At 45.7% G+C, this 23,874-nt stretch overlaps 1 protein-coding gene across 7 annotated transcripts in view; it reads right to left on the bottom strand.

Annotated features, from left to right (window-relative positions):
- Positions 1-23,874, bottom strand: part of LOC147629200 (golgin) — a 79,414-nt gene that overhangs the window by 7,698 nt on the left and 47,842 nt on the right. For 3 of the 7 annotated variants that reach the window (XM_086812459.1, XM_086812457.1, XM_086812462.1), the window contains 3 exons: positions 4,225-4,302; positions 4,035-4,130; positions 3,387-3,938 (listed from right to left, as the gene is read on the bottom strand). In XM_086812459.1, coding sequence (XP_086668585.1) covers positions 3,387-3,938; positions 4,035-4,130; positions 4,225-4,302 — 726 coding nt within the window. The remainder of the gene's footprint in view (positions 1-3,386; positions 3,939-4,034; positions 4,131-4,224; positions 4,303-23,874) is intronic. The other 4 variants (XM_086812460.1, XM_086812458.1, XM_086812463.1 and 1 more) reach the window with 2 other exon arrangements.

Genomic DNA, 23,874 nt, shown 5'->3' on the forward strand with positions numbered 1-23,874 from the left:
ACACACACGTAAGAGCATATATTCACACACAGCCCTTTGTACTCAGTTTCTGTCAAACCTCCGGAGATGCAGGGCAGACTCAGCCATAATGAAGCCTAGCACTAAGGGAAGTAGCAAATAGAAAGAATTAGTACAGCAAATAAGTAGTTGATAGGGCAAATGCACCACTAAAGATAGAAAGAATTAGCACAATATCAACTGGCCGCAACTCGGACGAAAACTTCACAATGTGAAATCTGCATGTCTGCTAATACGGCTGAATTATATACCTAGATGAATCCAGGAACATGCCCAAATTCACCTTTTAGGAACGTGCATGTTATATACTCATGGTAGTCAACCCAAAAGACTATATAACTATCAACTCCATTATGCATAGTATGGACTAATAATACGACATATACATAAAACAAAAACCTCAAAAAATCATCACTATAAGGGAGAGAAATTAAGGAAAAACCAGAAGAAAATTAGGTGCAACTCAGTGCCCAATAGTGGGTGTAGAACTCTATATCAAGATATGCTCTCACACACACACATAAGAGCATATATTCACACAAAGCCCTTTGTACTGAGTTTCTGTCAAACCTCTAGAGATGCAGGGCAGACTTAGCCATAATGAAGCCTAGTACTAAGGGAAGTAGCAATAGAAAGAATTAGTACAACAAATAAGTAGTTGATAGGGCAAATGCACCATGGGAACAGGGTTCTTGAAATTGCCACCCCAGAACCCAGAGCTGCCACCGCCGCTCAGAGCTCAGCTCTACCAGCTCCACCGCACCCCAAGGCCATCTCCGCCGCCTGTTCGCCGCCCTGTTTTTGCTCCTCCACCGCCGCCTACCACCTCCATCAACACGACCTTTCAGCCGCCTTCTTTGGAGGGTTGCCACCCTTTGAAGAAGCGCCACCTCCTCTCTTTCGATGAAAGAAGCTGGGACATGGAGAACTTGGACATGAAACTTTGGCATGGAACTTGGGCATGGAACTTGGACATATAGCTTGGGCATGAAGCTTGGACATAAACATGAAACTTAGACATATAGCGTGGGCATGAAGCTCAGACATAAACATGGAGCTTGGATATATAGCTTAGGCATGAAGCTTAGACATGAACATGAAACTTGGTCATGGATCAGGACTTGGCTTGGATTTGTATCTGAACTTGGATCTAGACTTAGACTTGGATTTGGATCTGAACTTGGATTTGGATTTGGATATTGGATCTAGTACTAGCCCGGTGAGAGATACTTGTGGGTCATTCCCGTGGTGTGCTCGGCATGAGAGATCTCGTACCTCGACTTGGATATCCTACATCAGCATATTTGTTTGTTTTGTATTCATTGATTGTATTGGTCCTGGCGAGTGTGCCCATGGATTGTTCCTGAATAAATTCCCAAAAGGGGGCGGGGCTTGTTCCCCGCTCAGTGTGGTGTATTGTGCAAGATCCCTATTCCCTTCTCTCTCTCCCCTCTCTTTCTATATCTTTATCTCTTGGACACATGGTATAATCTATCACGGCATGCCCCGCTGGGCTTACACTTCGACAACATGGTGAGCTCCCGTCGCAAAGGGGAGATGCTATGGCTGCTTTACGCTCTATTCAAGAGGAGGATGGTATCACTGTATAACCACATTGTCATCATGTAGCATCACATGAATACTTTAGCTTATGTAGCTAGTTTCGTACAATTTTGCATTTCCATGGTCTAGTATTCATCATGGATACATTGTACTACCTTCATGGCCTCGAGTCTATAGACCCTCTAGGTCTTTTGAAGATGTTAATATTTCTTACTTTCCCTCTCTCTCTTGATGACTGGAGGAACATCATTGTACTACTTGTTTGTCTCATAGGCCAATTTTGGCCTTTTGCAGACGTTAATATATCTTTCTTTCTCTCTCTCTCTCTCTCCACACATGAGAACCAAGAGCTGTAAACACACATAGGAGATGCATGAGGTTTCTTCCATGCCCAGCATACTAAGAAATTAGAGGCCACTTTCACTGCCTATTCAGAGAGGGATTTGATCTTGTTCATCAAGCCATAGACTATGAGGACCAAACGTGTTTGGCACTATTTTTGGTATGAAACATAGAGACAGAAACCGGCCCATGAAGGGACAAAGGAGGCAAGTGGAATAGAACGAGTGTCAAACACTCCCTAACATTTGGACAAGGCCAAGCCCAAGCCCAAGGGGGAAATAAAAAGGAGACAATGCACCAGATTAGGACACGCATATAGAGATTGAAGCCAAGATCTTGACTTCCAAACGCCTAGCTGCTGCTAGACATCCTCAGATGCCAACACACATCAAAGACCCAGAGCTCAGCAGAAGACACCACTTTCCATGCAATTCCACACCCCTCTTTGGGGACGAACAGGAACACTACCTATTCAAATTCCCAGCATATAATGAAATACGAGGGAATTCTCATTATCTTCCAGGAGGGATTTGGCTCTCTTAGACGGTTGATGCACTATCAAGCCTCTACTTACTAGAGCAGTGTCATCAACGAAAGGCCTTATTGAGGTTATAGATAGAAAGATAGGATCAGCACAATACTACTCATAAACTTTTTTGGGGGCCCCAGGTGGTGACTGTGATGGATAATCAGCCTATGCGACATCTGAGAGGACAGAGAGACCATGTGCGGAACACCCAAGCTTGCCAGGCAACTGTCCCCCAGGACCCGAGACCAGTTACCTCCCTGTACATATGGAGTTATCAGGGATCACGCATAGTTCCTTCAGCAAGCTACACACCCCGGCCCCTTTAGATCTAGGCCATCCTCTCGTACAGCCCCAGATTTAGTCCAGCGCCATAGAGCGGCACCTTTCCAGACAGTGGACATTGCCTCGTCATATGTTGACAAAGGGAGGATCAATGATCAGCTCCACTGGTTTCCTTGGCCTTACTACTTATTGTACATATGGACCCGCATAGTAAATGGGCCTATTTTCTTCGGCATTTTTATGTTTATGATCTTCAGCTTACAGATGGAAATATGTAACACTTTTGGTCTCTTAGACCCATTAGGATCTTCAGCTTACAGATGGAACATATGTAAAACTTTTGGTCTCTTAGACCCATTAGGATCTCTAGTAGACGTTAATAAAGGCTCTCTCTCTCTCTCTCTCTCTCTCTCTCTCACACACACACACACACAAGCCTACACAAACATAATCATGGCCATCAGGCCCTGGATTACCCATTGTTACAACTCTGTTGTCTTCCTATTTTGCAACTTATAGAAGAGCCCTTCATGTGATCCCTTCTTAAAACACCCCTTGCCATCCTCAACCAAATCACACAAGGTACATGAACAAGAACAACAGACGAATAGAATATTGACACTTGAAAAAAGAACTAATGAACATTAATTACCAGAAATTTATGACGCAAATAATGTGAGACACGATTATCATTTCGGGCATTGAGGCAGTGGTGCGAAAATGTGGCCACAAAAGCATTTACAGATTCCAAAATTAGACTTTCAGCAATGATGTCTGCTGTGTTAATTGCATCAGAATGCACGCTCATGGAGTGATTAAGTGAGCATAGAAAGCGTAATAGAGTCCCCAGTGCTAAGTCCTCTTCCTCATGTTTGTGCTTCACTGTGTTGTTATCCATGCGTGGAAAGCATGCAATAAAGGCTGCAAGAACAACTGTGATGCAAGGTCCAGAAATGGCGAGGAAAGTTCTCATCTTTGATGCCCCTTCTTGTTTACACTTTCTCAAGATATCATGTAGCACTTCGAACATACGCATCACAACAGTCCAGCCTTTATGTTGGATAAGATGTCCATGCTTTGTTGAAAGGCATGGAGCAGTAGCACATGTAAGTTTTTGTGTCATAAAAACATCTTCTTCACAATCACTAAACCAGGCCTTCAAAGCGCTCCATAACATGTGCATAGTAAATGTCCACAAAGGAGGCTGCATCAACAAAATTTGGCAGTATGAGCGGCTGCAATTTTATGCCAATGGAATTGTTTCTACCCAATTTGGCAGATGAAAGCCTCTGATACATACATCACTAACCATTTCATCTAGATAGTCAAGAAGAACCACCAACGTTTTTCCAGCTGAATGATTGACAAAACTGCTTTCAGAGGCAAGAAGAAAAACCTGCCAAACAATGACAAAGACAGGGAAAAAGTATGAAATTCATAAGATTTGTATGAAGCAAATTGTGCAACTAAGTACATGCTTTGTTTAATACCAGATTACTAGACAGCCCCTCAAGATCCTTCGTGCATGGCCTTCCCACATCTTTCAAAAGAGCACAATCATCAGCTTCCTGTTCAAAGTTCTCATTACTCAGCTGTAATTGAGAAGTTATAGAAGGGTAACCACATATCAGAATGAAAAGCAGTACCTTACTTTCATCTAATGCAATAATGCAACACCTATCAAATGATTGAAGATAAAAATGAAAACGACAATAATTGGTATATCAATTGTGTTGGAAAAGCATTTGCTCCATGCTCTACCCTCGTGTTGTCACTGCGGGTGACAGATGTGCTCTATTTTGTAAGGCCCCCTATATGAGGAGTAGCCGTTGCGAGGAGCACCTGAGCACCCGGAAGTTCCCAGTTTAGACATTGGCTGGCTTATAGACTTAGCACTCTGTCGAGTTTAGACATTGGAGATGGCTTATATAGACTTGGCACTCTGCCAAGTAGGATGCATGCTTGTGCGGCCATGTGACCACATTTGTGAGCGTTGGACAACAACAAACCAAGGACACATTGTTCTCGGTTCACAGAGCCTCTTTGAAGATCCAAACACTCTCAGATGGCCACGCGAGCTGCGCCAAGTCCCTACGTGACAATGCTATCATCTCATGTGGTCCCAATTGGATGATATGGTCAGTTGGTCATTTTGGACCAAGTCATGGGACCGACATGGCCGGCCGACTTTCGTCCATGCTGACCATGGGCACTATATATAGACTAAGTTTGGTAGCCTTTGTTCATCATTGAGTCCATTGAATTTGCAAGCAATAATATTATTTGCTCTCCACTTCTTTTTGTAATTCCATGCGTTATATTGTGCATTCTTACACAATAGCGGAAGCAATAATATTGTTTACTCCCCACATCTTTCTGCAATTCAATGCTTTATGAGTGAAGATCTTGCATCTGCTATTGTGTATTCTTACAAATTGAAGAGCAACAATATGAAACTGTAAATGTCATGCCCACTAGTGGTCATTACACCTTGAGCATCAACCACCAGCCTTGTCCAATATCAAGGGCCCTGATTCTACTTGCTCTGCATTGTGGCGAGCAAAGTTCCCCAACAAGTCTCCAAGTCTTACAAGATGTTGTCCTCAACAACTTGCTGATATAATGTCTGATCAAAAGGCTCTCTAGAATCCCGAATGCTAAGCCTACCACCTGTCTCAACTGGTGTAGACACATGCTTACAATTTTCAAGATCAAACCTTTTAAGCAATCTCTGTATGTACTTTGATTGTATCATGACTATGCCATCATCACATTGTAAAAACTGAATGTCCAAGTAAATGTTCAACTGACCCAGATCTGACATCGCAAATGATGAATGTAATTCAGCTTTAAAAGCTGAAATCCGTTCCTCATCAGGGCGTGTGAGCAACATGTCATCAACATACAAGACGATGACCAAGAAACTATCCCAAGTCCTCTTGACATAGAGGGTACTTTTAGTAGACTGTTGCAGAAACCATGTGCAACCAAGTATGCATGAATGTTTTCATACCAACCCTAGGAACTTGCTTAAGGCTATATAAGGCTTTCTTCAACCTGCATACTCCGCTTTCTTGCCTCTTTTGTACAAAACCATGAGGCTGAGATATATATATCTCCTCGTGCATGAGGCTGAGATATATATATCTCCTCGTGCAAGTCACCATTCAAGAAAGCAGTTTTAATGTCCAACTTATGTACATGCCATCCATGATGTGCAGCAATGCAATGATGGACGAAATGGTGGTCATACGAGATGTGGATACAAAAGTCTCATCGTAATCGATGCCCTTTTGTTGAGCATAACCTTTGTGACGCTATCATCTGCATTTCACTTCAACTTGTAAACCCACTTCATACCAATGGCCTTTTTGTCTTAAGGCAAATCTGCGAAATACCATGTGTCATTTTTTAGAATGGAGTCATACTCGTCCTACATAGCATGCATACAACGATTCTCTTCCCGTGCCTCCGCAAAGGAAACAGGCTCTTGTACAAAGTGCTCATGAGAGCATGATCAGCAAAGTGCCTAGATGCATAGCGAGAACTAGCACGCATTCAACCTTTGCAAAGGAGCCTCAACATGGCTATCCCGTAAGGTTTGCAACAGCCAACAGGGCTTTAGCTTCGTGCATGGCTCTCCTTTCTTGTGCCACTCCATCATCAGCATCTGCCTGAACAATGGGCTCAACATCAGGCATGTCTGACTGCCAACTTTCAGCTGTTATGGGCTGATTTTCAGCATGTATGGGCTGATTTCCAGCCACAGGCTGAGTGTCCAAATATCCAACACCTCGTAAATGTGTACCATACAAAGGAGGAAGAGTATCAAAGAGATCGCTACATGTGGCTGTTTTTTGCCCTCAAGTGTGATGAATTCTCCACAAAAACCACGTCTTTGCTAACCATAATCCAGTGTTAGCCAAGATGGTAGAGATTGTATTGTAGCCCACAAAAAATGTATTTCACTGCCCTATCATCAAGCTTTGTGTGATGCTTGTCAGGCACAAGAGCATAAGCCAAGCATCCAAAGACATGCATATGAACCATTGATGGTTTCCTATCATGCCAAGCTTCGTTAAGGAGTGATGGTTTGCAAAGCCTTTGTTGGACACGTGTTAAGCACATATGCTGCACACGTATACCTTTCATCCAAAACCTGCGAGGCAAATTTTGACCCTTGACCATACATTGTGCCATCTCCATGAGATGGCCTATTTTTTCTCTTAGAAACACCATTTTGCTGAGGTGTATAAGACTCGGAACACTGATGTTGAATGCCTCTTTCCAACAAGTATGTATTAAACTCTTTTGACGTGTCCCCCCACCCCCTCTCCCCCCCCCCTCTCCCCTCCTCTATCTATACGTAAAGTTTGAATCTTACATCCAGATACATTTTCAGCCATGAGCTGAAAGTTCTTAAAGCACCTAGCTGAATTTGGAAAGGTCATCAATGAACATAACAAAGTAGAGATAACCTCCAATGGATGATGTCTTCATGGGACTACATACATCACTATGTATAACCTGCAATTTTTGGGCAGCCCTCACTGAACCATTTGTGGGCAGCCCTCACTGAATAATCCTTGGGAACCACCATGCTGAATGCCCTCTTCCACCACCCAAGGCTCTTAACCTCTCAAAATTACCTCCTCTAAACTTTCCCAGGAATCCACAAACTAATGCTAGGGGAAGAGCTGCTTCCATTCAACAACCCAGTTAAGTAAGAAACATAGTTCAAGGTCCTAGATGTGGATATCCTTGAAGAAGTCATCAAAGAGGAAGAGTTGCTATGATCTAAGTTGATGAAAGCAACCCTTGAAGATAAAGAGGAAGATTAGAGCCTCTGATACCAAGTGTGATGGCCGTACGGATGCAATCCTCACAGACATGCTTGACAGGTGCATCTAGTGGTGGCGGCAATGCAGAGACCATATCATGCCTTTGCGGGCGTAGCAGACTCGCAAAGTTGAGATGACCAAACCGAGCATGTTGTAGCTCTGCATCTGTCACATTGGATATACTAGACACTGCATGTGCATCACATACAACTCTCTCGTATGCATCAAGTCAGCATTGGGTGTTGATGTATCGGCCCACGGACATGCCAGAGTCTTTCTTCTCCTTCTCTTTTGCAAGCTTTTCTCGCACTCATTTATGTAGTGCCCTGGCTGGCACCAGATGCCTTCCTTTTACCTTTGCCTTAAGAGGCAAAAGCTTGAGCACCAATCCTCATTCCCGACCTGTTCATCCGAGATTGCTTCTCTTGTAGAAGCAAAGACATGATCTCATCAAAAGAAAAGGCATTTGCATTGCCTTTCATGAGCAACCGAAGTGCAGTAGCAAAGCCCTTATATGAGTCAGGCAATGCATTGAGAATGGTAGTGACAAGTGAATTGTTCGGAATAAGCTCATCAATGTTGGCTAGCTGTTCTCGAAGTTCTTTCATCTTCGTGAGATACTCATCATAGAGTCACCCTCATCCAAATGCAACATGTCCAGCTGCTTTTTCAGGTAGGCCACACGAGCCTCATTGTGCGCCGATATAGAGATCCCACGCTAACTTAGCAATGACACATGAATGGATATGTGGTATAATGCTCCTCTTCACTGAGAGAGCAATGAGGGAATGTGTATGCATCTCTAGAATCCCATTGTTTTTTATTTGCAATAGGAGGTACAGGTGCTAGTATAATTGAAGCGATTGTAACACGTAATGTAGAAGTAGCTGGAGTAGGTTGCTGCAATGTAAAATTATTGGATGTTCATCATCTCTTGTAACTATTTCCCAAAGCCCTTTGGCAAACAGTTAACATTTAAGCCTAATGGGTAGTTGGTCCCATCAAGCTTGTATCCAATTGAATACAAGTGATGGAAAACCCCAAAATACTGCAAGTATGTATGCTAGTGATCACAATGTGAAACGCTACAAGTGGCTCTTTGAAGACCTACAAAAGCATTGAAAGGAGTAGGAATAGAGATTACTTTTTGTAATTTTTGCAAGCTCGGTTAGCGTATTTCGATGCATGTACCACCAATGAGTAGCTTGAAGACTCCCGCACGCACCCCTATGCTTGGTTCAGCTTTGTTTTGGGACAAGCTGAAAATTTGCAGAGGTGTTTTGGAGGCCCAAACGAACTCCGATTTCAATGATTTTTGGCTTGGGAGACTCGAGAAGAGACGAGAAACATAGTGGTGAAAAACAATCCCGAATTGATAAAATTCAAAATTGAGGGTGCATATCTTGCATTAAAGTGACGCTCTAGCCTCCTATAGCATCAATTTCAAAACTCTCTTGTTTTGAAGATCCTAATTTCAAAAAACCCTATTTTTTCAAGGGATTTCTTTGCAAGGGACTAGACACTGATATTGGATCCCATCATTTGTTAAGACCTTCCCGTTATTTCTCTGCCTATTATGGCTACCCATATACTCATTGAAGTTTGATGGAGAACACTTTTATACTTGGCAAACCAAGCTGAAATTTAGCCTCATGAGTTAAGGCCTTTGGCCTTTTGTCGAAGGAGGAGATAAGATGCCTAGACAGGAATATGCAATTCAAAGAGCCTAGAAACTAAGGGATCAAAGAGCCTTTGATCTAATAGCCCTTGTTCTCTTTGACAATTTCATACGTCATGTAACATATCTCCCGACATCCAAAGAAGCCTATGAGAAGTTGGATATGCTTTTTGGAGCACAAGGAAAGAAATCTAAAGTTTCATTGATAAAACTCTATGGAATTATCTTGCAACCACATGACAGCGTCGAGGCTCATGTGAACAAAATGAAGTCTCTTATGAACTAGCTTCCTGCACCTAAAGCTAAAAGAAGATGTAGCTATAGCCATATTGATTAAGTCAATGCCAGATGGGCTTTATGGAAATCGCATCACCACTTTGAAGAACCTGCCTAGTCTTATCTTGGAAGGGGTTATAATCTTCTTCAAGGAAGAGAAGAATAAGATGAACAAAGGAGGAGGGGGGGACAGTTCCTTCTTCACAAAGAACTTCAAAGATATAAAATGTTCACACTATGGTAGGAACAATCATACAGAAAAGGATTGTTACTCAAAGAAGCCGTGCAAATATTGTGGGAAAAATAATCACAATGAGCAGAACCGCTTTTACAAAAAAGCTGAGGTTAATATCATGGAGAAGATAAAGCTTTCCACAAAGGCAGCAAACTATTGTTATGATGAGTCCAAGTTATGTGTTGTTTTCTGTTCAGTTACGTGTTGTTTTCTATTGTGAGTGTGTGACTTGATCCTGTGTTGTCTCTACCCATGAAATCCCATAACTGGCTTGTGAAACTAGAGCCATGTGATTTATCCTTGACTACAAAAACTAGCATTAGAAACCATGAGCCTAGATTTCCTTGATACAATATGAGATAATCCCTTGAGGGGGAGGTTTGTTGGAAATCAAGGTCTTACATGTGTGTGAACCCACTCTTATGAGTGTGGTAGTCTGTGTATAAGCCACCTATTATGTGAGTGTGGTAGTGTTTGTGTGTGAGCCACCTCTCAGAGGAGTTATAATGATATCTAAATATTTGTGTGTGTTATGACATAAGCAGTGATGTAACTGAGGCAACCTTTGTAACCCATAAAGATACATGTACTTCATTGAATCAAAATATAACAATCACATCATTGAGTTGTGTAGTACACTCTCTCTCGAGCATTGTTTCCTCTCTCTAATTCTATCTCTTCTTGTTGCTGCTCACACTGCCATACTAGCCATGAAGCTCTTCAAGCCTTCATAGCTTAGGACATTCAACATGCAATACTAGTAATAATCTTCCGTGCACTGTCCAACCTCTGTGTTGGGGCGGTGTATCCTAACTCTAGCATGTCTTGAAGATGACATCGTTGAGCAACTCCCTGACTAATTATATTGACAAGATCCGTGTCGTTCCCCTTCTACCCGAGGTGTGCACCTGACTATGTCATCCTTCCAAGGAGATGTGCTATTGCAATCCAAATCCTTTGTGCTTCCTTGCATTCCCATGAGCAATGGTAGTCTGTCTCTAAAGCTCTTGCACATCTCGTGCATGCTGGGCTATCACCAACGGCCGATCTCCATTGGTTGGTGGCAAGGCCACCAAGTAGAGAAAGCCAAATAAAGGGGGATATGTGTGTCCTCTTGTAAAAATGTCACAATCTTCTCCAAAAAGTCCTCTGAATGTCAGATGTGATACCATAAGCCTCCCGATGAGGTCTAAGAGTCAAGACTCTCTGAATGTCAAGTGTGATATTGTCACCAGCCTAGACATTTCCCAGTATGAAAGGGGTCTGGTGGACTCCAAGATGTCTAAATATTTGGAAAGTACAAGCTTTGGAAATGGGGGATTATCCTGGAATACAAAAGATCACACTCCTAAAATCTAGGAGGGTTACTATTTTTGGCCTGACTCCGATGGAATTTTGTTCGCATCATTACATTTGGAATTGAGCAGATACCAAGAGTTGCCAAAGTGCCTAAAACAGAATGTCTACCTGTCACGTGCATCCCGCACTTGGATGCCACGTGGACATTCTGTACAGAAGGTGCAGGACCTGGGATGGTGAACTGGTCCCATGTGAGCCCAGTCCGGGACGAGTCAGCCAGGGATCCATCTCAGTCGTCCGAGGTCAGGTGTGCATTGTCCTGCACATGAGTCCAAGGTCAGGTGTGCAATGTCCTGCACAAGAAGCAGTGCCAGTCCGCGCTGTGAGTCTCCCTCTGGAATGATGTCAGATGTGCTGAGTATCTGGTTTGCAACTGGATGCCAGGCCTCTGTAGGCATGTAGGTTGCATGTAGAGATGGGGCCAGCCCATAGGGCTACCCCAGTGTAGGTGTTTGCATTGGCATAATTAGTATGGGCATGGGGGAGGCATAGAACCACCCCCAAGGGGCCAGGAGGGCCCAAGACTTTGCCCACCAGCCAAGGCAAGGGCTGGAGGGGCAGTCGGCCAGCTCCAGACCCGCTGGACAGGCAGCCGACAGAGGGTAGAACCCCTAACAGTAGGCGGCCAGGTGTGGGGGGGCAGCCCTACACCTCTACGCATGGTGCCCAGCAGCAGGCTGCTGTCCCAGATCATATGCGCAGGCTGGACAGTACTTGTCAAGTGTGAATACACTTAATTATGGTGTGAATTGAATTATTGCACAAGACACAGTCGTGGGGCTGTTATAAACAGGCCGACTGCATGAATTGGGAAGTATAAAAGCCCAAGTCATAATTCATTCATAGCATCTCACAATTCACCAAGAGCTCCAAGCAACCAAGGGCCAGGACAGCCAAGAACAGTGCTAAAGCTAAGGGGTGAAGGACTGAAGGTCAAGGGCAGGTTTTCCAGCCAAGAAAAGGTCAAGTACTCTTGTATTTGTTTCAGATTCACATCATTCTAATAAAGCAAATACACCATCCGTGGTGGGGGCCTTACAGAGGGTAATTGGGACCCAATACTGTGTCCTTCTCCATCTCCCCCTTCTCTCTCTATTTTCAGCACATTGTCTTTCAGTTTGTGCGTTAATTCCGTCGCGAAAAGACTGCTGTTTTCTGAGTTTTGAAGTACCGATTCCTTCTCCGAAGCTTCCGCATATTACAGTGGTATCAGAGCCTACTTCAAGGACGAAGATTCAGCAAAGAAAACCAGAAAATTTTTCGCTCGTGTGGTTGGTTTTTAGACACCGGTGGACTACCCCTTTCGGAGTGACTCCTGTCCCTCGAAGGACGGTTGGTTTTTAGCCTCCGGAAGCCTCCGGAAGTCTCCCACACAGACAGTGGATGGTCAGATTGCGTTCCGGAAAGGAATTGCAGATTCCCGCTATGGCGAGCTTTGGCGACGAGAGAGAACCAGAACCATGGGACCAGAGTGCACCAGGCAGCCCAGCTAGGGCACCCGGCTTGAGTGTACAAGACATGTTCCAGCAGATGATGCGAGCGATCGCAGACCAGACAACCAAGTTGGACGAGCAGAAGGCGCGGATTTTGGCTCTGGAGGAGCGTTCTCGCTCTCCAGCGTCGCGTTTTCCATCTCCTCCTCCCTCTCCTTCCGTACCCCCGATACCAGATCCTCGTCACAGGGACCCTCTCGAAGGGTCACAGCCGCAGTCAAGCTCCTTGCTTGAGATGCAGATACGGGCATTGGAGATTCGACAACGAGAAGACGAAGCCATGCGACGAGTAGAACACGAGCGTTACCTCCGAGCTTTGGACGCCAGATTGACACCGGCGGCGCCCTCGAATCATTTTCCCGAGAAAATGAACTTCAGTAAGTATAATGGTAAACTCGATCCCACTACTCTGTATTCATGGTTACATCAATTTGAAGCTTACTTTGCCGCAGTTAGGAAATCAGATATTGACAAAGTGATCTTAGCCAGTTGGTATTTGGAAGGTGAGGCCATTCCTTGGTGGACTCAGTGGGCTCACGCCCACACCAGATCAGGTATGGCAGCTTATGGGTGGGACGAGTTCGTCCGTGACCTTAAGCAGCGGTTTTTACCGCCCCACTACCTTGAGCGACTCGAAGACGAGTTCAGGGGAGCGCGTCAGAACGCGCAACCAGTCCTTCAGTTTGCCAATAGAATTTCGACCTTGTGTCTACAATTAGGCTTATCTGATGCGGACAAGAAAGGGCAGTTCTTGTATGGCCTGGACACGCACATCCAATGGGAGGTGCGTATGTTTAGACCAGCCACCTTTGAGGACGCACTCTCGCTTGCGCAGAGTGCAGAAATGAAACACAATGGTGGCAAGCCCAAGACTTCCCAGCCGGCTTCTCCCAAGGCTAACACCTCGGGGGGCAAAAGCCAGAACCAGACGGGGTCTTCCCCAGGACAGAGCCCGGGAGCCTCTGGCTCCAAGAACTCGAACAATGCGTCTAAGCTTACTCCAGACCAGAAAGCGGAGGCAGGCAAGACAGGTGGCAAGTTGAGTGCTGAGGAGCTTGCTCAGTACAGGAAGGAGGGTAGATGTTACTTTTGTCACACAAAAGGACATACTTCTCGGGATTGCCCGAAGAAGCCTCCAAAGCCCGCCGCCGCCTCCACAGCTTCAGTGGTGAGCACAGCTCCCACACAGACCCCAGTGGCTACCCCTAGTTCTTCAAACCCCGGTGCTTCAGTTGGAGCAATTATTAGCCGGGAGCTCGAAGATAAGCAGAAGGGCGCCCATGACCAGGAGTATGAGCGCAACGAATTGCTCAAGTCCTTTGGCTACATAGGTGGCCAGAGAGTCGTTGTCTTGTTTGACAGCGGCAGCACGGAGGATGTGATCACGGAAGAGGCCGCTAGGCGTGCCCGCTTCGAGCTCACTCCGGTGGACAAACAAGTTGAGGGTTTTAGCACAGGTATGACTACAAGCGTCAAGTATGAAGCTCTAGGTGCTAAGTTAGTGATTCAGGGCATAGAGTTTGTGCGTGACTTTATGGTTGCCCCTCTTGTAGGAGCAGACATAATTTTGGGGATCCAGTGGTTTCACAAGTTTCTCCCTGATGTCAAGTGGGACAAGCACACGTTCCAGATTGATCGGAATGTGTCAAACACCCCTGTGACCATTAAGTGTGAGCCAGGTATTCCAAACTTTCCGCTCATAAGCCACTTGCAGGCTAAGAGAGCAGTCAGGAAAGGCGCACAGTGTGCGATGATTTACATCCAGACAGCCCAGACGGTGGCCAGTGCTTCCGAGAAGTACTCGGTTCTCCATGAAAAGTTCCAGAAGATTTTTCTTCGGGACAGTCTCCCTCCCCAGCTTCCCCCGTCCAGACCGGAGGATCACAAGATTGACCTCCTCCCAGGCTCGGAACCCCCGAGCAAGTTTCCGTATCGCCTTTCTAAGGCAATGGAATCGGAGTTGGACCGCCAACTCCAAGAATTGTTGCAAGCTGGCTTCATCCGCCCCAGCGTGTCGCCGTTTGCAGCACCGATCTTATTTGTCAAGAAGAAAGATGGGTCTTCTCGGTTGTGTGTCGATTATCGTGCACTCAACAAGCTGACTATCAAGAGCAGATTCCCGATGCCTCGAATTGACTATATTCTCGAGAGGCTGAATGGAGCTAAGGTGTTCTCTAAATTGGATTTAAAGAGTGGGTACCACCAGGTTCGGATTGTTGAGGGGGACATCCCCAAGACAGCTTTCCGTACAGAACGGGCCCACTATGAATTTGTGGTCATGCCATTTGGTTTGACGAACGCCCCAGCTACATTTAACCGCATGATGATGCGTATTTTCCGGGAGTTGATTGGAGTGTGTGTGTTCATCTTTTTGGACGACATACTCATATTTTCAGCTACAGTTGAGCAGCATGACAGTGATGTGGAGAAAGTCCTTAAGTTGCTGGCAAGCAACGAGCTCTATATCAATGAAAAGAAGTCAGAATTTTATCTGTTCCAGGTACATTACTTGGGATATATAATCAGTGCCGAAGGCATTCGACTTGATCCGGCTAAAGTGGCCGAGATTGTTAACTGGGAAGTACCTCAGACTGCTTATGACATTAGATCATTTGTGGGTATATGCCAGGCATACTCCACCCACATTGACAAGTTTTCTGATCTCTCGGCAGACCTCACCGATCTGCTAAAGGGAGTGCAAACAAGGAGGCAAAAGATTCGAATGACTCCACGAGCGTTGGAGGCATTCCAGAACCTCAAGGTGGCTTTGTCAGAAGCGCCTTGTCTAGCCCTTGCCTCATGGGACGAACCATTTCAGGTGATCACCGATGCGAGTAACATCGCAATTGGAGGTGTATTGCAACAGAATGGTCATCCAGTAGCTTACATGTCTCGTAAGTTACTGCCCGCCGAAAAGAATTACTCAGTCTACGATCGTGAACTCCTAGCAGTCATTCAGGCCTTGAAACATTGGAAACATTTCCTGTATGGCCGTGACTTCGAGGTCCGCACTGACCATCAGGCATTGCGCTGGATTCAGACGATGCCAAGTGCACAGTGGAGTGATCGACAGCACCGCTGGAGTCAGATATTCCAGCAGTTCGGTGGCATGATTGAGTACCTTCCAGGAAAGGCCAATCCAGTGGCCGATGCTTTGAGCAGGAAGGGACAAGTATCTACGATTCAGACCACTAGACTAGACCTTGTTGGTACAGGACTAGAAGACATGAAGCACACGTACGCGGATTCCGAGGAATTCGGTACACAGTGGGAACAGGCATTGGATGCCACAGGACCATGCCATTTTCTGATACGCGATGGTTGGCTTTACTACAAAGGCCGACTGTGTGTCATGAAATCATTCCGGGCAGCTCTTCTCCATGATGCCCATGACGCCATTACAGGTGGTCATAGGGGCATGAATTCGACTCTGGAGAAGTTAGAACGGCAATACTATTGGCCAAAGATGAGGCGTGATGTGTTTACTTATGTACACCGCTGTGACATTTGTCAAAAGGTGAAAGCTCCTCGTGGAAAGAAGATAGGGTTGTTACAGCCTTTGCCAATTCCTGAGGGTCCTTTCCAAGACATTTCGATGGACTTTGTCACAAATCTGCCTCCCAGTCCGAGTAAGCGTAATACACAGTGTTTGACTATTGTTGACAGGTTCAGCAAATTTGTGATGCTTATTCCTTGCAGGGCCAATGTGACCGCCGAGGATGTTGCCCAGCTATTCATTCGGCATTGGTACCCGATTGGTGGGATTCCTAGAACCATAGTGTCAGACCGAGATGCCAAGTTTACCAGTCATTTTTGGAGGGCATTGTTTGATAATTTTGGTACTAAGTTGAATTTTTCCAGTGCATTCCACCCACAGACAGATGGCCAGACAGAGATATACAACCAGTTGGCCTTTGATGTGCTGAAGTGTTATGTCCACGATCAGCAAGGTAAGTGGGAATCGTTTTTGCCTTTAGTTCAAGCTGTTCTGAATGACTCTTTTTCTTCAGCTATTGGCAGGACTCCATATGAGGCAGCGTTTGGAAGGCCTTTCCAGTCGTTGTTAACCAGGACCTCGTCTTCAGTACCGGAGGCGAACAGAGTGACGGAGTCTTACCAGGAGATCCTAGAGTCCGTCAAAGACAGGTTGGCTAAAGCGCAAGAGGCCTACACTCGACAGGCCAATAAAGACCGAAGGGACATGAAGTTTTCGGAAGGAGATTGGGTATATCTTCGGATTATGAAGCAAAGATTAAAGCAGGTGGGCAAGCGATGCCCAAAGTTGTCTTTCAGGAGCTTCGGACCATTCCCCATCCGGAAAAAGATTAATGAGGTGTCTATGCAGTTAAAGCTACCTCCGAGTTGGACTATGCATGATGTATTTCATGTCAGTTGGTTAAAACCATATGCAGGTCCACCCCCTTCAGAGGTCAAAGACGAAGCGGAACCAGACATCATTGATGAAGCCGAAGTAATGGTTCCAGAACAGATCCTTCTGCACCGTTTCAAGCATGGCTCAGGCCGAAGACTACGACAGTTCCTCACGAAGTTTCAGGACCGAGGAACTCATGAAGCGGTATGGCTCGACAAGGAATTCTTCGAAGACTATCCGGCTTTATTGACGGATTATTTGGAGGCTATGCAGCTTCCGTCAAGTTAAGCAGAAGGGGATGTCACGTGCATCCCGCACTTGGATGCCACGTGGACATTCTGTACAGAAGGTGCAAGACCTGGGATGGTGAACTGGTCCCATGTGAGCCCAGTCCGGGACGAGTCAGCCAGGGATCCATCTCAGTCGTCCGAGGTCAGGTGTGCATTGTCCTGCACATGAGTCCAAGGTCAGGTGTGCAATGTCCTGCACAAGAAGCAGTGCCAGTCCGCGCTGTGAGTCTCCCTCTGGAATGATGTCAGATGTGCTGAGTATCTGGTTTGCAACTGGATGCCAGGCCTCTGTAGGCATGTAGGTTGCATGTAGAGATGGGGCCAGCCCATAGGGCTACCCCAGTGTAGGTGTTTGCATTGGCATAATTAGTATGGGCATGGGGGAGGCATAGAACCACCCCCAAGGGGCCAGGAGGGCCCAAGACTTTGCCCACCAGCCAAGGCAAGGGCTGGAGGGGCAGTCGGCCAGCTCCAGACCCGCTGGACAGGCAGCCGACAGAGGGTAGAACCCCTAACAGTAGGCGGCCAGGTGTGGGGGGGCAGCCCTACACCTCTACGCATGGTGCCCAGCAGCAGGCTGCTGTCCCAGATCATATGCGCAGGCTGGACAGTACTTGTCAAGTGTGAATACACTTAATTATGGTGTGAATTGAATTATTGCACAAGACACAGTCGTGGGGCTGTTATAAACAGGCCGACTGCATGAATTGGGAAGTATAAAAGCCCAAGTCATAATTCATTCATAGCATCTCACAATTCACCAAGAGCTCCAAGCAACCAAGGGCCAGGACAGCCAAGAACAGTGCTAAAGCTAAGGGGTGAAGGACTGAAGGTCAAGGGCAGGTTTTCCAGCCAAGAAAAGGTCAAGTACTCTTGTATTTGTTTCAGATTCACATCATTCTAATAAAGCAAATACACCATCCGTGGTGGGGGCCTTACAGAGGGTAATTGGGACCCAATACTGTGTCCTTCTCCATCTCCCCCTTCTCTCTCTATTTTCAGCACATTGTCTTTCAGTTTGTGCGTTAATTCCGTCGCGAAAAGACTGCTGTTTTCTGAGTTTTGAAGTACCGATTCCTTCTCCGAAGCTTCCGCATATTACACTACCAATTGGGATATTTTTAGACATAATGTTTATGGAAGGACCCATCTCTTAGATTGGGACATGTGGCAAGAAAACGGACCAAAGTGAGACAAGTGGCCTCACACTTCTCAGAAAGTGGATCAAAGTGAGACAAGTGGCCTCACACTTATCACTTCAGCTATTGTGGCTCTCCACTTATCATTGTAGCCTTCTCTTGCCATTTTAGCTCATGGGAGGCCCAAATCTATAAATTGGAGCCCTCTCTCTTCATTAATGGAGGCTCTCTTGCTGCACACTACCACCGTTACAGGCTGCCCTAATGATGGCTACTCTCTTTCTCTCTCTCTTGAAGGCTGCCCATGAAGGATACCGACTGTTGGGGACTATTTTGGAGGCTTCCAAGGGTATTTAATCATTTTATTATGATTTCTAGCCGTTTTACTTGTTGTACCAACCCTTCTACTTTCTATACCTGCTGTACTAGCCACTGTACTGGCTGTACCAACCCTTGTACCTATTGTACCAACCCTTGTACCTACTGTACCAGCCACTCTACCAACTATACCAGACATTATATTTGTTGCACCAGCCACTTGTAACTACTGTACCAGCCATTGTACCTACTGTACCAGTATTTGTACTTACTGTAGCAACTGTACCAATCACTGTACCTGTTATACCAGCCATTGTACTTGTTGTACCAACTGAATGGAGAGTTGTACTTGTTGTACCAACTCTATTGCATGAAGACCCGTGGTTTTTTGGGGAAGAATCAGTACCCACATGGAGGTATATGGATTATATTGTTGGTTCGGCATTTCTACAACCTGTGTTCCGGCTTGATAGCCTCGTGTTGGGCTGTGTTATGGCATTTGTATATGGATAATCCGGATTCTCCCGTGGGGAGAGTAAGGCCCTCAAAGCTTGTACATGAAATTATTCTCCTTGGGTAATAAAATACTCCAAGAGGGGGGTTGGCCCATTCCGGCCTCTATGCGGTCACATGTGCAAGCTCCATTTTCAGCATTTGTGGATGTTTTGTCCAGTTTTTATGTTTCATGTAAAGTGATGATGGACATGTGTTAAGGTTGTGGCCATGTTTAAGTGTTTTAATATGCATTGATGGTATCAACAAGTGTGTCAAAGGCCCTAGTCCCCCGGGCACCGCCGTGAGTTACATTGGTATCAGAGCATAGGGTTCCTTCTATCAATAAGGAAGAGAGAAGATCTCAAGTGGGGACCACACTTACCATCATTGCTGTTAAGCATGGCCAGCCACTTCATAGCTTATGAAGCAAGAGCATGAGCAATAGACAGCTTGTTGATCTAAGGATTTATGAATTCACAAAACTTATCTTGGAAGTATGGAGTTGGCTTTATGTACACACGTTTAGTACTCTTTCCATATGGATATTGTGGATTATATTATCAAGCTTATAGGCAAGCTATATGGAGATATATCTCGAGATATCTTAAGGATATTCCATGCAAGGAGAAAGGTGTTGTTGTTTACCTTAAGATGGTTTCAGGGAAACATTGTTTATGGCTCCCTTTATTAGGATGGATTATATCTATGAGATTTCTTTCCTAGACGAGATTTATATAGATATTGGGCTTCGCAAGCAATTTCTATGGACGAATCTGTCCGAGTTTATAAAGAAGAAATCTTTGGATATCTCATGGATATGATGCTTTTATGGATAAAGTCCACCTCTACTCCAAGGTGTGTGGTTAGCACGGAGTATGTAGTAAGAGTTATGGTATACAAGGATTATGGTATGCAGGTCTATGTATTCTTGGACTTCTTTTCTAGGAATTTGGATCTATCCTCAAGTTTATGGATTATTCTTTTTGGCTCCCTTTATTTGGGATGCATTGGACTTATGAAACTCATGGTTCACATACCCTATGTAGTGTTCTCTTGTCCTACGTGCTCTCTTAAAGATTGTTTCTACCATGTGTGGGTGGAACAATAGAGAGCAGATGGCAAGGAACATGGGCACTTCAGAGGGTAGTGTCGAGCACAACATACCGTGTGTAGTGTTCTCTTGTCCTACGTGCTCTCTTGAAGATTGTTTCTACCATATATGGGTAGAACAATAGAGAGCAAATGGAAGGGAACATGGGCACTTGAGAGGGTAGTGTGAGTTGGTGGCCGAAATAACAAATTTAAGTGTCTTAGCACCTGGTTGGTGATTTTCATTGGCATACGATTATCTCATTGGTATTGGTGATTGAGATACAATTGGCTCTTGTATCTATGTCTAGCATATCTTCCATGGAATTCTTGCCCATTTATTTTGGGACATGATTTTAATATTGGTATTATGGAGACTTATTTAGTCTCACCCATTTCTTTGGGACATGGATTCTTCATTTATATTAGATTTTTGAGACTGTCTCGTCTCACCCACTTAGATGGCGACATGATTATATCTTGGATATATGGCTTCAAGCTTAAAGACATAGTCACAGGGGACGGCGGGGACGGAGCCTAGGAACGTTGGGACGCCGAAACAGGACGGCGCAGGGACGAGGACGGACGGGGACGGACGGACGTCCCTCGACGGGCGTTTCAAACAGGGGACGGCGCAGGGACGGGGGGCGGCTGTCGAGGACGGCCTGTGCGGGGACAGCAGAGAACCGTTACGCCTGAGCCGCCTACGCCCGTTTCTGGCCGTTGCGCCTGCCTGCCGCCTGCCTGCCTTCGTAGCCGTTTATGGCTGTTGGGCTTGGGCTCTTCTAGCCGTTTATGGCTGTTGGGCCTTGGCCCTCTCTCTCTCTCTTGCCCTTGAGGCTTTCCTCTCTCTCTTGCCTATCTATATAAGAGCCCACCTCTACAAGGCTACAAGCACACACAAGTTCATTGCTCATTGCTCAAGCTTTCAAGGCTCAAGCTTCTTGAATCTTCTCTCGAGTCTCTTCCAACTTCCAAGTTCCAAGCTCTAGGGCCTAGGCTCTCACCTCTCCCTCAAGCCTCTTGAGTCTTCCAACTTCCAAGCCTCTAGGCTCTCTCTCTCTCTCTCTCTCTCTCTCTCTCTCTCTCTCATTCCTCAAGGCTCAAGAGTCAAGCGGCAAGCCATCTTCAACCATGGCATCCTCCTCACGTGCCGGGGCTTCTCGTAGAAGGACAACGGGATGGACATGGTGGGAGGAGGTAAACTACACCACATCCGTTCATGGAGGCGGTTCTCGGCCATGGGTATGCAAGCTTTGCCCGTACCGGCGAACGGGTGGCGCCGACAAAGTGCGAGCCCACCTCTTGCATGAGAGTGGGCATGAGGTGAGGTTTTGCACGAATGTCACGCCCGAGAAGAGACGGGAACTTCTTGACAAGCTTAGCGTCTACGAAACGGTCGAAGCGACAAGAAGGACACCACGAGTGGCCGTGGATCCCGCGACGATGGGAAGAGAACTCGAGCCTCTACCATGGAGTCATGTGGTGGATCGGGATCATGCACACCATCACCTTGCCATCAAGTCGGAATGTTACTCCCTCCACGACACCGGCACCCTCCATCTCCACGGCCTCTCAATCATTACGTGGCCCAGGGCGACAATCTACACTTGGGGAGAATTGGAACCCCAAGTTGAAGGAGGAGGTGGATATGGCGGTGGCCCGCTTCTTCTTCCACGACCACATTGCCTTTCAAGCGGCTAGGTAAGTGCAATCGATCATTGCCAATACATCATTCATGTTTTCATCATCCTAGTCTCCTTCTCATTAGTAAATTACTTTCTTGAATAGGTCGGAATACTTCAAGGTAATGGTTAAGAAGATTGGGGAGTATGGCTCAACCTATACGCCCCCCTCATCCGAGAGCTTGCGCACTACATTGCTCGACAAGGAGAAGCGCATTGTAGAGCAAGCGGCCGACAACACAAAGCGGCAATGGGAGAGGAACGGAGTCTCCCTCATTGTGGATGGATGGAGTGAGACCCGCAAGAGGAGTATTCACGGCATGGTTGCATATTCCCATGGTCCTTGTATTTTGCCTCCTTAAGGCTTAGTCCTGACTCCTGAGTCCTGACTCTTGAGTCATGACTCATTTTGTATCTACTTAATTATTAATATGACTCAAAATCTTAGCATTTTAGTGTAAATTTGTGCTCATTTTGATGTACTTCCAAAGTAGAATAAGTGCAGAGTAGAAAAATTTTAAAAAAAAAGTATTTTTTGAGTGCCGTTCCCTCCCCCGTCCCCGTTCCCTACTTATGACCGTCCCCCGTCCCGTCCCCGTCCCTTGTGACTATGCTTAAAGAAGTGGACAACTTTTAAGAAGCTGGGGAGGATGTCACCAACCTAGACATTTCCAAGTATGAAAGGGGTCTGGTGAACTCCAGGATGTCTAAATATTTGGAAAGTACAAGCTTTGGGAATGGAGGATTATCCTGGAATACAAAGGATCATACTCCTAAAATCTAGAAGGGTTACTATTTTTGGCCCGACTCCGATGGAAATTTTGTTCACGTCATTACATCTAGAATTGAGCAGATACCAAGAGTTGCCAAAGTGCCTATGACAGAATGTCTACCAATTGGGATATTTTTAGACATAAAGTTTATAGAAGGACCCATCTCTTAGATTGGGACATGTGGCAAGAAAGTGGACCAAAGTGAGACAAGTGGCCTCACACTTGTCAGAAAGTGGATCAAAGTGAGACAAGTGGCCTCACACTTGTCACTTTAGCTATTGTGTGGCTCTCCACTTGTCATTGTAGCCTTCTCTTGCCACTTTAGCTCATGGGAGGCCCAAATCTATAAATTGGAGCTCTCTCTTTTCATTAATGGAGGCTCTCTTGCTGCACACTAGCCTCTACCACTGTTACAGGCTGCCCTAATGATGGCTTCTCTCTTTCTCTCTCTTGCAGGCTGCCCATGAAGAATCCCGACTGTTGGGGACTATTTTGGAGGCTTCCATTGTGAAGAAATACTTAAGGCAAGGGTATTTAATCATTTTATTATAATTTCTACCCATTGTACTTGTTGTACCAACCCTTGTACTTTCTATACCTGCTGTACTCGCCACTATATTGGCTGTACCAACCCTTGTACCTATAGTACCAGCCCTTGTACGTGCTGTACCAACCACTGTACCAGCTGTACGAGACATTATACTTGTTGTACCAGCCACTGTAACTACTGTATCAGCCATTGTACCTGCTGTACCAATAGTTATACTACTTGTACCAATTGTACCAACCACTGTACCTACTGTACCAACCAGTATACTTGCAGTACCAACCATTGTACTTGTTGTACCGACTGAATGGAGAGTTGTACTTGCTCTACCAGCTCTATTGCATGAAGACCCATGGTTTTTGGGGAAGAATCAGTACCCACACGGAGGTATATGGATTATATTGTTGGTTCGGCATTTCTACAACCTGTGTTCCGGCTTGGTAGCCTCGTGTTGGACTGTGTGTATGGATAATCCGGCATCTCCCGTAGGGAGAGTAAGGCCCTCAAAGCTTGTACATGAAATTATTCTCCTTGGGTAATAAAATACCCC

This window comes from Cibotium barometz, chromosome 18, assembly GCF_041138505.1.
Source record: "Cibotium barometz isolate CiBa-2024 chromosome 18, ASM4113850v1, whole genome shotgun sequence".
Taxonomy (NCBI): Eukaryota; Viridiplantae; Streptophyta; class Polypodiopsida; order Cyatheales; family Cibotiaceae; genus Cibotium; species Cibotium barometz.